The 11,575-nt window shown below is 44.3% G+C and overlaps 1 protein-coding gene across 1 annotated transcript; it reads left to right on the forward strand.

Moving 5' to 3' along the window:
* Positions 1 to 381: 381 nt before the first annotated feature.
* On the forward strand, positions 382 to 4,928 carry LOC127306757 (uncharacterized). The gene is made up of 9 exons (XM_051337461.2): positions 382 to 624; positions 1,110 to 2,326; positions 2,463 to 2,581; positions 2,678 to 2,802; positions 3,032 to 3,131; positions 3,234 to 3,314; positions 3,562 to 3,645; positions 4,292 to 4,377; positions 4,468 to 4,928. The coding sequence occupies exons 2-9, from the start codon at positions 1,177 to 1,179 to the stop codon at positions 4,583 to 4,585; spliced, it is 1,863 nt and encodes a 620-aa protein (XP_051193421.1). The 5' UTR covers positions 382 to 624; positions 1,110 to 1,176; the 3' UTR covers positions 4,586 to 4,928.
* Positions 4,929 to 11,575: the final 6,647 nt, after the last annotated feature.

Consider the following 11,575-nt stretch of genomic DNA (forward strand, 5'->3'; position numbering starts at 1 on the left):
TCGCTGGCGGCCGCGCGAGCGACACCGTGCGGTGGAGCGTCCGCCGCTGCCAGGAAGAGGTGCGGGCGACGCGGATCTACGACGCGGCGGCGCGCAGAAGCGGGGGCGGCGGCGGAGTCGACCGGCGGCGGCTGGATTTCGCGCCGGCGGTAGGTGGGAAAATGAAGGCGCGGGGAGGAATTTTCCAGCCGTTGGCTTTTTCGCGCTTGGACGAGCGATGCCGCGCGCTGTAGCCGACGCGCCAGATATGTCGCTCCAGATTGTGCAAAAAGCCGCGCGCCCTAAAATTTTTACAGCGCCGCGCCGTTTACCGTGCCTGCTGGAGCGCCACATTCTATCCCGCGTGCGCTATATCGGACGTTTTTATGCTGCGCGGCGCGTCTGTTGGAGATGCTCTTTCTGCTGGCTGCGGCCGCACGTCTGTGAGCGGCAGCCTCGAAGCAGCCGGAAAAGTCAGTACATGGAGAAGGAGAAGGACCCGCGAGTCCAAGCTCCCACCACGCCGTGCCCATAGCCCCTCCCCCTCGCAAGCTCGGGGGAAGGAGAAGCGGCGGAGGCTAGCTCGTACCTCTGCCCTCCTCCTTCTCCTGCGAGGCCGCCATCCGGAGCTCCCTCCCTCCCAAGGTAAGCGAAGCATTTCAGCCCCAATTCGCGTAGAACGCTAGGTAGTAGTGCCTTGGAGAACCGTTCCTTTTGTTCGCTCGGATCGAATCGGGTGCCGGTCTTGGCACACTTGATCTGTTCGACGAAACGTCCGTCAGGAGGTTATAGCTTGCGAGGCGCGTGTAGGCTGTTCGACCAAATGCCGCATGGATTGGAGTACTTCGGGTTTGGACTTTGGAGCTTGCCAGCTACCGCTGGTGGTGCTGTCTCAAATTCGCAGTATGTACAACACGTAAATCGTCAGTCAGATCTAGTGCCCTCTTGTACCAGTCTAAGTGTTGTTTCTTCGTTCCTTAGGTGCTGCAGTAGTGCAGTTACGGCCTAGCTCAAAGTCCTTTCTAGTCAGCAGATGATCTCCTGTGAAAGATACTCTTTTGCTTGGTACCATATAAAGAGCTATACTTTGCTATGCTAAATTTGCTTTACCCATTTCCTGCCTCTTGCAGATCTCGACCGGCTGATTAGTCCACTTCTTTATGAACGAACGAGCACCTTGCTGCATGCTTGTCAAGGATGAGCTCAAATCATAGACCTTCAAAACCTCGAAAGTCAACAATCAATTACCATCGTCTTCCGTTAGATGAGCACCAGTTATTTAACCCAGATGCGTTTCTTTCAAAGGATCGTGGTGCCAATCATCAACCGCAAAGTACTCTATCAGGCAGCAGATACACTGATAGAAGGTTAACTACTCCTCAGTTAGCATCGGCGTTGACAGGGGTCTGGAACCTTGTACGCCAGCCAGAATCTTCTGCCACAGATCCAAGATCCGAGAGCTATGGGATCTTGCACAAGGAAGACCCTGCGTGCTTTAGCAGGGACCAAGAAGGGCACACATTGACATCTTGCTGTGCTGAAAGCTCAGCTGACCTCAGCTTACAAACCTCTTTATCAACACCAAAGTCAATTCATGAAGAACTTAGTTCAGTGAAGAAGATGTTGATGCTTACATCATTCAGCAACATGGTTGGTGTTTCTTCTGCATGGAGATATGAGTACCTTGTCAATAAACTAGGGAACAGGCATTTGTTGCAATGCCAAGATATATGCCCCATGCAAACTGAAAAGATAGGAACTTATGCCGCTTCCGGCAATATGGACATGAACGAGGCAAGGGATGATACCTATCAGTGTCAAACAAGAAACATGCCAGCTGATCAATGCACCAGCTCAAATGAGGAGGCCAATATCACACATGCCTGTCAAAGTTTTGTACACGATGCCAACACAAAAGTAGATGTCCCTGGAGAATATTCTAATTCATTAGCTTGCTCATCTCAGCAAATGGAAATTTGCAAAGAGGGAAGGACAATCTCGGAACAACATGTTCCCTGTACATGTGAGCATATTCAGCTTCAAGACTCGACATGCACACTGGCGGGTGTTGCTGTTGTTCCACCAAATGCAGATCAGTATGCTTACGGGGAATATATGTCTCAGCAGAATTCTGTAGACAAGTGTTCACCAGAGCTTGAATCATCTTTTCAGCCTCGATTTCATGGTGCTATTACTGCGAACAAGCATGCTGTTGCAGGAGCAGTAGCTGGGACAGTTGTGAGTATTTCTCTGCATCCTGTTGATACAGTGAAAACCATTATTCAGGCTAACAGTTCTGGACAAAATTCTTTCTACCACATACTAAGGCGCACCCTTGTTGAGAGAGGTAATGTTTTGGATGGTATTTACGCACATTGATATGCTAGCAATCTTCCATAAATTTTATCTTATTTCATGTACTGTTTCCTGTTGAGAAACATCAATGACTAGAATTCTTCATGCTTGGTAGATTTTTTCTACAGGTGTTTTAGGCCTTTATGGAGGGCTTGCTAGCAAAGTTGCTTGTTCTGCACCAATTTCAGCTATTTATACCTTAACTTACGAAATAGTAAAGGGTGCTCTTCTGCCTACTTTGCCAAAGGTGATTTCAGTTTAGTTTTGCAAGTGATATCTTACTAATGTTTCATTGGTACGAGTTTTGATCTTACATTGTGTTGCTACATTGATATCTCTTCAGGAATATCATTCCGTTGCTCATTGTGCTGCTGGTGGTTGTTCTAGTATTGCAACATCGTTCGTTTTTACACCCAGCGAATGCATAAAACAACAGATGCAAGTGGGTTCACAGTATCAGAATTGCTGGTATTTAATTTTCACCGTCTCTTTTTAGATTGTTCATTCATTTTTTCCCGCAAATTGTTATTGTGTGCTGATAAATAATAAGAAATGTCAGAAACATACGAATTATCAGCCCTAGTTCTGAATCATGGTGGTAACCTTCCTTTATGTTTCTTTTTGAAATTGTTTGGCCCATTGTTCGCATTTTATCAATACCCTTCTCCAGGCTCTAATAAGAGTTTCATGTAATCAGGAAGGCTTTGGTAGGATGTTTGCAAAGGGGTGGCATTACTTCGTTGTATGCGGGATGGGGGGCTGTTCTTTGCAGAAATATACCACATTCTATAGTAAAGGTATCTTGAAGCTCAGACAGTTACAGCCATGTCCCAAACTTCAATTCTACAGCTGCTTTTGCTGTCTGATTTTGATGTTAAAACTTCTTTTGGAATTTGCAGTTTTATGCCTACGAGAGTTTGAAGCAGATTCTGTTGAATGCTTCTCCTGCTAATAATGCTAAACTCGATTCTGGCCAGACAGTTAGTTCCTGAACCCTAACTTGTTTAACTGTCTTATTTTTTATGTTTCCGGCGTTCAGTATTGAACTAGTACCGATTGGCATGTTCTCATCATTACATTCAGTTTTTTCGTTCATACAGACTTGTCCACTTACCTTATATATGAATATAACTGCTTCAGGTCGATCTTAATTGAATTGCACATTCCTAATTCTAGTTTGAAATGTGCGGGTCAGTTAAAATCTTTCTTTTTCTCTTTCTGTTTCAGCTTTTTTGTGGAGGTTTTGCTGGGTCAACTGCTGCTTTGATTACAACTCCGTTCGATGTTGTGAAGACAAGAGTACAGTTACAGGTGATGCAACACATGCTTATGCAACTCTCTCAGTTTGTGTATCAGTGTATGAGTAACTTCCTGGTATAATTTTCTCTAACAAACATTACAACTACAACACAAAAGGGCCTGCCCTAGCTGAGCAACAAAGCCGCGTCTTAACCCACGCCGGTTACCTCACTTTTCTCTCTCAGGTGGTTCCGTAAGTAGATCTAGGTGACATGGGCGTCAGTCCTCCATGTCACTCCATGATCAAACACATTTTTCAAGAACAAACAATCAAGGGCAAACTTCATCTTTTGGATTTTTTTTTTTCACTAATCAGTTGCTATAAATGTATGATAATTTGTTAGAAATGGATAAAAATGGGAAGTCCGTGACATGGCAGTGAGGTTGGGGCCACGTGGCCTTCACATGACCCAAAGCAGTTATGGCCGCGTGAATTTTCTACAACAACTAGAGGGTAGAAGTGAACTCTTTCATTAGTTTGGAGCTCAAGATTGAAATGTGGACTTTCTTTTATATTTTAATTTTAAAATGCAAAAAGAAATCATGCTTTGGGCATTTTTTCTCTTTCAGTTCTGGACACTTGTTTGCCTTCAGTTTTTTCAAAATTTAACTAATGGTTGCTATAAACTAATTCTGAATATATTTTCATGTTCTTTAGGCACTCAGCCCTGTTAGGAAGTATGAGGGCGTTCGTCATGCACTTACACAAATTTTTCAGCAAGAAGGATTACGGGGTCTTTACAGGTACAAAATGGATATAAATTCGTATTTGTTCCTGTCAGACAAATTATTAGTGGAAGCATGCAAATTATCACTCGACATCTTTGTTTATAGGGGTTTAACTCCAAGGCTGGTTATGTACGTATCACAAGGGGCGCTATTTTTTACATCCTATGAGTTTCTCAAAACAATTATGTTTCCTGAACAAGAGCTTCCTGCAATGAATGTTTGATCATAGAAGCGAAGGACTCATTACGGCCCGGTGGAATTTATAGGCCGATCATGTGTTCTAACATCTGGGATTGCTGGACCAGAGAATTGGTGTAGTTGTGGATACCAAACCATCCTTAGGTCTTGTAACAGACTAGTGTACATCTTTTTTTTCTTCTTTTTTGATCAATAGACATAGGCAGCCATACTTGGTTGGTAGCAACCATTTTGAGTAGAAACCCAAGATATAGGCAACAGGAATTTTGTATCTTGTGCAAACTTGACATGTAAATTTTCTTGCGGGAGAACATGTGAATATGAGTGTATCCTTGTTTTGAATAAAAGTAACTGATTTTTCTTCTTAACGTGGATATTTCATATGTGCAACGTTCATTAGTGAGATAGCACATTCCACTAACTCCCACATTTGGGAGAATTCGGATTTTTTTTTGAAACAAGGCAAAAGATTTGCTATTTTCATTAATTAAGGACAAGGTTTTTAGAAGTCTTACAAACCGATCTTGGCCAAAAAGGCTAAGACCAAAAATATTAGAGAGTTACTCTCATGTCATTATAACTAGTTGAATGCCCGTCCGTTGCCACGGTCCCACACGAATGAACATAGATGGTCAGGGAGTGCAGCACGTGTTGGAGGGAGGCCGGAAGGGGGGGTTGGAGGCTGGCGGTGTGTTGGGTGCTTCGGATCTCGGCTAGCTCGATATCATGAATGGCGGCGCAACATGAGGAGAATATCCGGTGGTGCAGAGACCCAAGGGAATCATTTTCGGAGATTTGAACAATTTCGATTTGATATGATAGCGAGCTTAGTCTCTAAGAGAGATTTAGGCAATAATTAATGATACTTAGGGAGATTTTGGTACTCCCTACAATCCATGTTATTTGTCATTAATATAGATGTATCTAGATATATTTTAGTTCTAGATACATCCTTACTAATGACAAGTAATATGAATCATAGGAAGTACGTAATTTGATTTTATACTGAGAGTATTAAGGGTAGCCGTATCACAGATGTGGTGGGATGGTGCATGCCGGTCGACGTTGAGGGTGATTGGGTCAGGATATACCTAATGATAGGCCTCCCACCCTCCCAGACTTGTTGTCTTTCTGACCGCCCAGGCTCTACTTTTCCCCAACTTCTATTCTCTTCTTTTGCGCTTACTCAATTATCATTGTTGTCACCTAATTTTTTTTTATCATTTCATCTTACCATTGCTTGGGCACATTTTGTAAATGTAAGCGTATACACGAAATGGTCCTCATGAATTGTGACAGGTGATGCATTGTATCCTTCCTCGGTTTGAAAAAAACAGAGAATTGCATCTGCTACTTTAATAATCAACATGTGCAATTTCCTCCAAATAGACAGTTATATATGATTATATCCTACTCCAAATAGACATGAAGGAGTACTTTGGATATGATTATATCCTACTCCAAATAGACAGTTATATATCTATTGGTGTCGTCAAATGACTGGCTAGCTGTTCCAGTCAAATCTGTCATTTACAAAATAGTCTCCATGCATGCTACGAATTGCTTCATCAACCATTAATAATTTTACGCTTTCGTGGCATCCTCAGCTGCTTTCTGGAAGTTACACATGCACCCACAGCTGGAATTATTTCTGTTGGTAATAGCCCGAGCAAGGTTCATGCATGTAGTACAAGATTCATGCATGCTTTTTAAAAAAAAAATCGATAAACAACAAGATTCATGCATGCTAGCACACGATAGTTCCTAAACTTTGTATTGAACTATTGATAACTGAGTCCCATGCATGACAATTCATATATAGTTTCTACTAGTTGAATGCCCGTGCGTTGCTACGGTCCCTCAAATTTCTTTTAGTTATATGCATATGTCATGTATGCAAACATAAATTAAAGAATAAAAAAAAGTGTATAAAAAATATATACATCGTAATCTAAAAAAATCACTTGGCTCGAAGTATCTTGATAGTCACTAATATTCTCAAAATTATTCTTGTTCAACAGCTAGCGTGTTGTCTTCAGCTCTATTTACTCTATAGATGAGCTTTTATACCAAAAAATTATTCTTTAGTTTCTGACCATTATCCAAGAGCAATAATATTGTTACGATTAAAAGTACAAATGGAAGATGTAAAAATATCAATAGACAAAGATTCAGAGTAGTTTCACAATCAAGTGGTGCATCGCTGGGAGTGTCACAAAGCATCTAATAGATGGTTTGCATTATATTGTTCCTAGCTCTATCAATCTTTTCTACAAAAAATCCCTCTCTCTGAGAAGAAAGCAACATGTTAATCCCTTTTATTCGGTGACAAGATCTTGCTCCATGTTCCCCTTTGCCGTTGCCAGGAATAATTACATCTTGTTGACTAAATTTTCACTTTGCTCGTGTTCTGGAAACTGTCCCAGGTAATAGTTTTCATATATATTGCTCATGCGATGTAGTAGTACAAGCTTGTGTGACGATGGTAGGATGAGAGTCAGCCCATTACACTTCGACTAAATCATGTGGCTTGGTCATGTCATTGTACACCGGATTGTCCAACTGAACCAGAAGAACCAGTTCAATATGATGTCTGCACACAAAATATTAACACTGACCTCAAATGTGCTCCAGCTTGATATACAAGTATATATTCTATTATTGAGCTTCTTTAGAACATGAAAAGTCCATTGGATGCTTGACACTATCATGTAATCGAGAAAGTGACAATAGATACACATTCACAAACATATAAATAAACTTACTCAAAACAAAATGAAGGTGCACCTGAATGATTTTATCATAACTGCAATCAAGCTAGTCCTAAAAATTCCAGCTCATATAATTAGTGGTGCTACGAATTCAGGTTGATGTACTCTTACCTTGTTGGCTTGGAGGGTGTCATTTCTCCTCCTGATCCCCTCTTCATTATATATTATACCCTTTGTTCTGTGTGCTTCTCATCCCTTTCCTTATTCACTTCATTATGTTTCTGTAAAGCAACTGAGTATTAGGTGCACCGGACATATTCATGAAGTAGGTACAAAACTTGACAATGTATTTTTCAAAAATCTTTTGAACTTGATAGCAAGTCAAGTATTAATGATCTGCACGTTACAAAATTCGGATTAAATGCAAGGGATGTATATTGAAACTAATTATTTGAGTTAGAACATGCATTTGGGAAAATAACTAACTATTACACTCAAACATGTATTTGGATAATGAGAAATACAATGATGCACTTGAAGATCAGAAATACTATATAGGAACATGCTTTTGGAAATAACTGTGCCGCTTGATTATCACGTCATGGGGTTGGTGTAGATGATAGTGACTTCAAAAAGAATATGAACAAAAACCAAATCCCCATCTTGGCGAGTTAGAAAAAATCCATGGGCACACTTCTTCATCGGCGTCTCACTGTCGCAAGCCTCCTTTGAAGAGCGGACTCGATTCTAATGCAACCCCACCGCGATCCACATATAAAATCCATTAAGCGAGCATGGCGCGATGGTGGTATGGGTCACCTCTCATTCTTATGTACTTAGATACTGAAGGAACTATTGCGTTGGTAATAATAAAAGTAGCTCACCAAAGATAAGAAAAAAGTATTGACCAATCCACTCTCAGATCCTTGGCAAAAATGTGATTGATTTCAATTGTATTATAAAATGGATATAGTCCTCAGTTTCTGTAAAAAAACAGAATATATTGCTACAAAGCAATAAAGAAGAAAATAAGAGAATAAATATAGGGGGCTCAAGAAGAAGGTTTGGGAAGCGAGAGCCCCTAACAGAGAATATGTTATCAAAACCGAAGGTAGTTGTATATCCTGCACGAAATGACACACCCCAGCACAGTTTTGCGCTATGGGAAGTTAACTATGCTTGAGGCGTCAACCACCTACAAAGCATACAATACCCAGTTTTCGCAAGCGGAAGTTCAATATGTTTGTGACGGCACAAAAAGAATGTCACCCTAGAAACTGATTAGAGCTATAGATGGATCACTCTATAATATGGTGAAGGTACATACCTACTCGCAAATCGCCTGCTCCCTTGCAAATAGAAAGAAGCTCATCGAGTGGCCCAACAGAAGGCAGTAGAAGTGCATCTACACCCATAGTTCAGAAAGTTTGTTCTGGATAGGAATGGCTTCTTTTAGTGGTACACACCTTGTCATAATAAAATGGCCTTTAAGGACACTATATAATACCTAAAGAAAATGCAGAATAAGTGTTTTAATCAGAGCCATGCAATTTCCCAGTTAAGAATGCGCCATTTTAGAAACAAAGCAGCAGTTTTACATATATTTGATGGATTTTTAAGACCCTTGGCCTCATCAATCACCATGGAGCTAGGGAATTTCTAAAAGGAAAGTCATGATTTATTAAGGCCATGTCATAACTTGTTAGCATCACATCAAATGGTAATTCATACTGCATTGATTAAAAAACTAAAAGAAGTTATAAAAGTACTATAATAAATAATGATCTAAGGCAAGTAAAACAAAACTATTCCGAGTAATGTAAAAAACAACAGATGTAGTAGCTAATATGCGCCCGATTGAGGGAGATTCAAAAATAAAGTACGCAAACTTAAACAAACAAAATTTTGAATCAGATAATGCATGAAATTTTTTAGATTTTTAGATATCTTCATGCACCATTCTGCGGAGAGGACGACGATGCACCTTATCACCGACATACAGTATAATCTTCAAGGTAGGGCAAAATTTACAGTATTCCGGTAGCCAGCCATCTGACACGCTTAAGAGGGCATGATACGGCTGAAAGAACCCCACCAGAAAAAGATATACAATCTGAAAATCAAGTAAAAATGATTTCACGTCAAGTAATCATTAGTTCTTGAAAGAACATATGAATATATCTTAACGAGCTATAGTCTGCCACTTCAGAAACCTAGTGACATGTGTATAAAAAATCGAAAATCTAGTTACACTGCAATCCAGAGGTGGTGGCGTGGCAGAACTGGAGGTGTCCGCGTCGTCCCAAAAGGGCATGGCGAGGGGGAGGCTCAGTGCTTCATTTTCTAGATGCCGGTTGGCCAGTCCTGACCGAGAACTCCTCCGTGTCCAGCCCCAGCAGCAACGGCAGATCGTTGCGTCCTCGGCGTCTCTAGCGTCGTCGTCAGCAATGGTTCCGCCTTGTGTGGAGGCACGACGCAACGAGCACGAGCAGGACCACGGCGAAGCCAGGCAACTCAAAACGCATCCTGCATCGCATCCACGGCCAACGCCGCCAACGTGCACCCGGCCGCGCTTGTCTATTGAGGCACCCCGCGTGCCGGCGCCGGCGTCGCGACCATCGATGGGTGCATGAGAGGAAGGATGGAGTGGGGGAAGAACCAGCAGCGTCGACGACGGGGAGAAATCGAAGCGTGATGATTTTCCGTAAATGGAGTGACGTGTTGCCATGTAGGACGGCGCAGCCAGCGGGGGCGGCGTGATGGTTGGCCTGCTGGGGCGTGGCTCTAGGAGGATAGATCCCTTGATTCCATAGGAAGGCAAGAAAAGATACGTACACGAAAATTAAACTTCGTAGTTAATTTGTATTAATTGAGAATCGCTTTGATTGATTTTGTTAGAGATATATTTGGTACACGTACGGTTAGGGATAGATTAGGTAGGGATAGATTTGTTTCTTGTCTTCTACTCCAAGTCGGTCCCTTGTACTCCTATATATACTCGCCCATGAGGCTCAATAATACACCCAACATATTCCGCCAATCTTTCTCCCTCTCTATCCTTCTACATGGTATCAGAGCGGCACGCTCCTTGACCTAGCCGCCGCACAAGCTTCCGCCCGCGCCGCCCCCGGGGAGGTCAATCTCCATGGCCTACTCCGGGGGCCGCGCAACCCGTATGAGGGTTCGTTCGCCGATCTGTTGATCCGCTGCCCTCGAGTTTTTTTTTTCCCAATCGTAGATTGGTTTTTCTCTGAATTTTTTACCGATCATAGATTGGCTTTTGCGTCGCCCGCCGCCGACTATCAAGTGACCTGCGATTTGCTTCGACTTGTTCCGCTCGGAAAAGACTCCACAATCATGCTAGCTGTCCTCGTCGTGTCGGCCGCGCACCATGGCCCCCATCTACATCATGCGCGCATGCGCAATGTGCATACCTGATCTCTTGTGCTTAATGCATAGGACATCTCTTGGACGCGGCCGATCTTCACCAGCAAAATAGCACCGGCGATTGTGCTCTTTTCCGAGCGTACGTGCATCCTCGTCACCGTGCGCCTCTACTCCGACAATGGCGTCGATCCACACCGGCCATCTTCATCAAACCGCGCGGCACGGCCGCACGCGTTACACAAGGGACGCCTACGTGCGACGCAGCAGGCTGTCTCGCCCGCGCGGTCTCCATCGCCGGTCCGTCTTCGCCGTCATCGCCCGGGACATCACCGACAACGTCGCCAACGACTCCAATCTGCGGCACGTCGTCCACGCCATGGCGCGTACAGCGCCGCCGTCGGTCTGATCAACCGACCGCGCGCACGTCTCCGCCAAGCACGTCCCCGAGCACGCGCCTACCACCGATCGAGCTACGGGCTGCCGCTGCGTCGCCCCTTCGGGCCGCAGCGCCACCGCCTTTGGTCCATGCTACCGGCCTCCGACGCGCCTTCCAAGGCGCGTACGTCGCTGGTGGCGTCCCGCCGCTGCACCGACTCGCGCCCTGCAGCTACGCCGGCCCCTCAGGCCGTGGCGTCGCCGCACGCGATCGCCTTTGCCGTCCCCCGCGCGTCGATGTCCGAGGCCACCACAGCGCCGCCCCTTCGGCGTGGGTCGCCTCCATCCGCGCATGGTCTTCGTCACGCCGCTGGGTCTTCCTCGCCTACTTCGTGTACCGCCGCCGCGCCCCCACCCCAGGTCGCCGCTGGGCTCGCCAATCGCTCCAGGTCGCGCTGAGCTCGCCGACCACCGCAACGCCCGTCTAGGCGTCCAGCATGACCACCCCTGGTCACCGCTGGGTTAGCCGCCTTCTACGTCTT

The sequence above is a fragment of the Lolium perenne genome, chromosome 6 (genome assembly GCF_019359855.2).
Source record: "Lolium perenne isolate Kyuss_39 chromosome 6, Kyuss_2.0, whole genome shotgun sequence".
Taxonomy (NCBI): Eukaryota; Viridiplantae; Streptophyta; class Magnoliopsida; order Poales; family Poaceae; genus Lolium; species Lolium perenne.

What these genes read in the sequence shown, in the direction of transcription:
- LOC127306757 (XM_051337461.2), top strand. Translation starts at nt 1,177, where the DNA reads ATGAGCTCAAATCATAGACCTTCAAAACCTCGAAAGTCAACAATCAAT. An exon ending in GCGCACCCTTGTTGAGAGAG is followed by an intron (nt 2,327 to 2,462) that starts GTAATGTTTTGG and finishes TTTTTTCTACAG; the next exon opens with GTGTTTTAGGCCTTTATGGA. An exon ending in TCACAGTATCAGAATTGCTG is followed by an intron (nt 2,803 to 3,031) that starts GTATTTAATTTT and finishes TCATGTAATCAG; the next exon opens with GAAGGCTTTGGTAGGATGTT.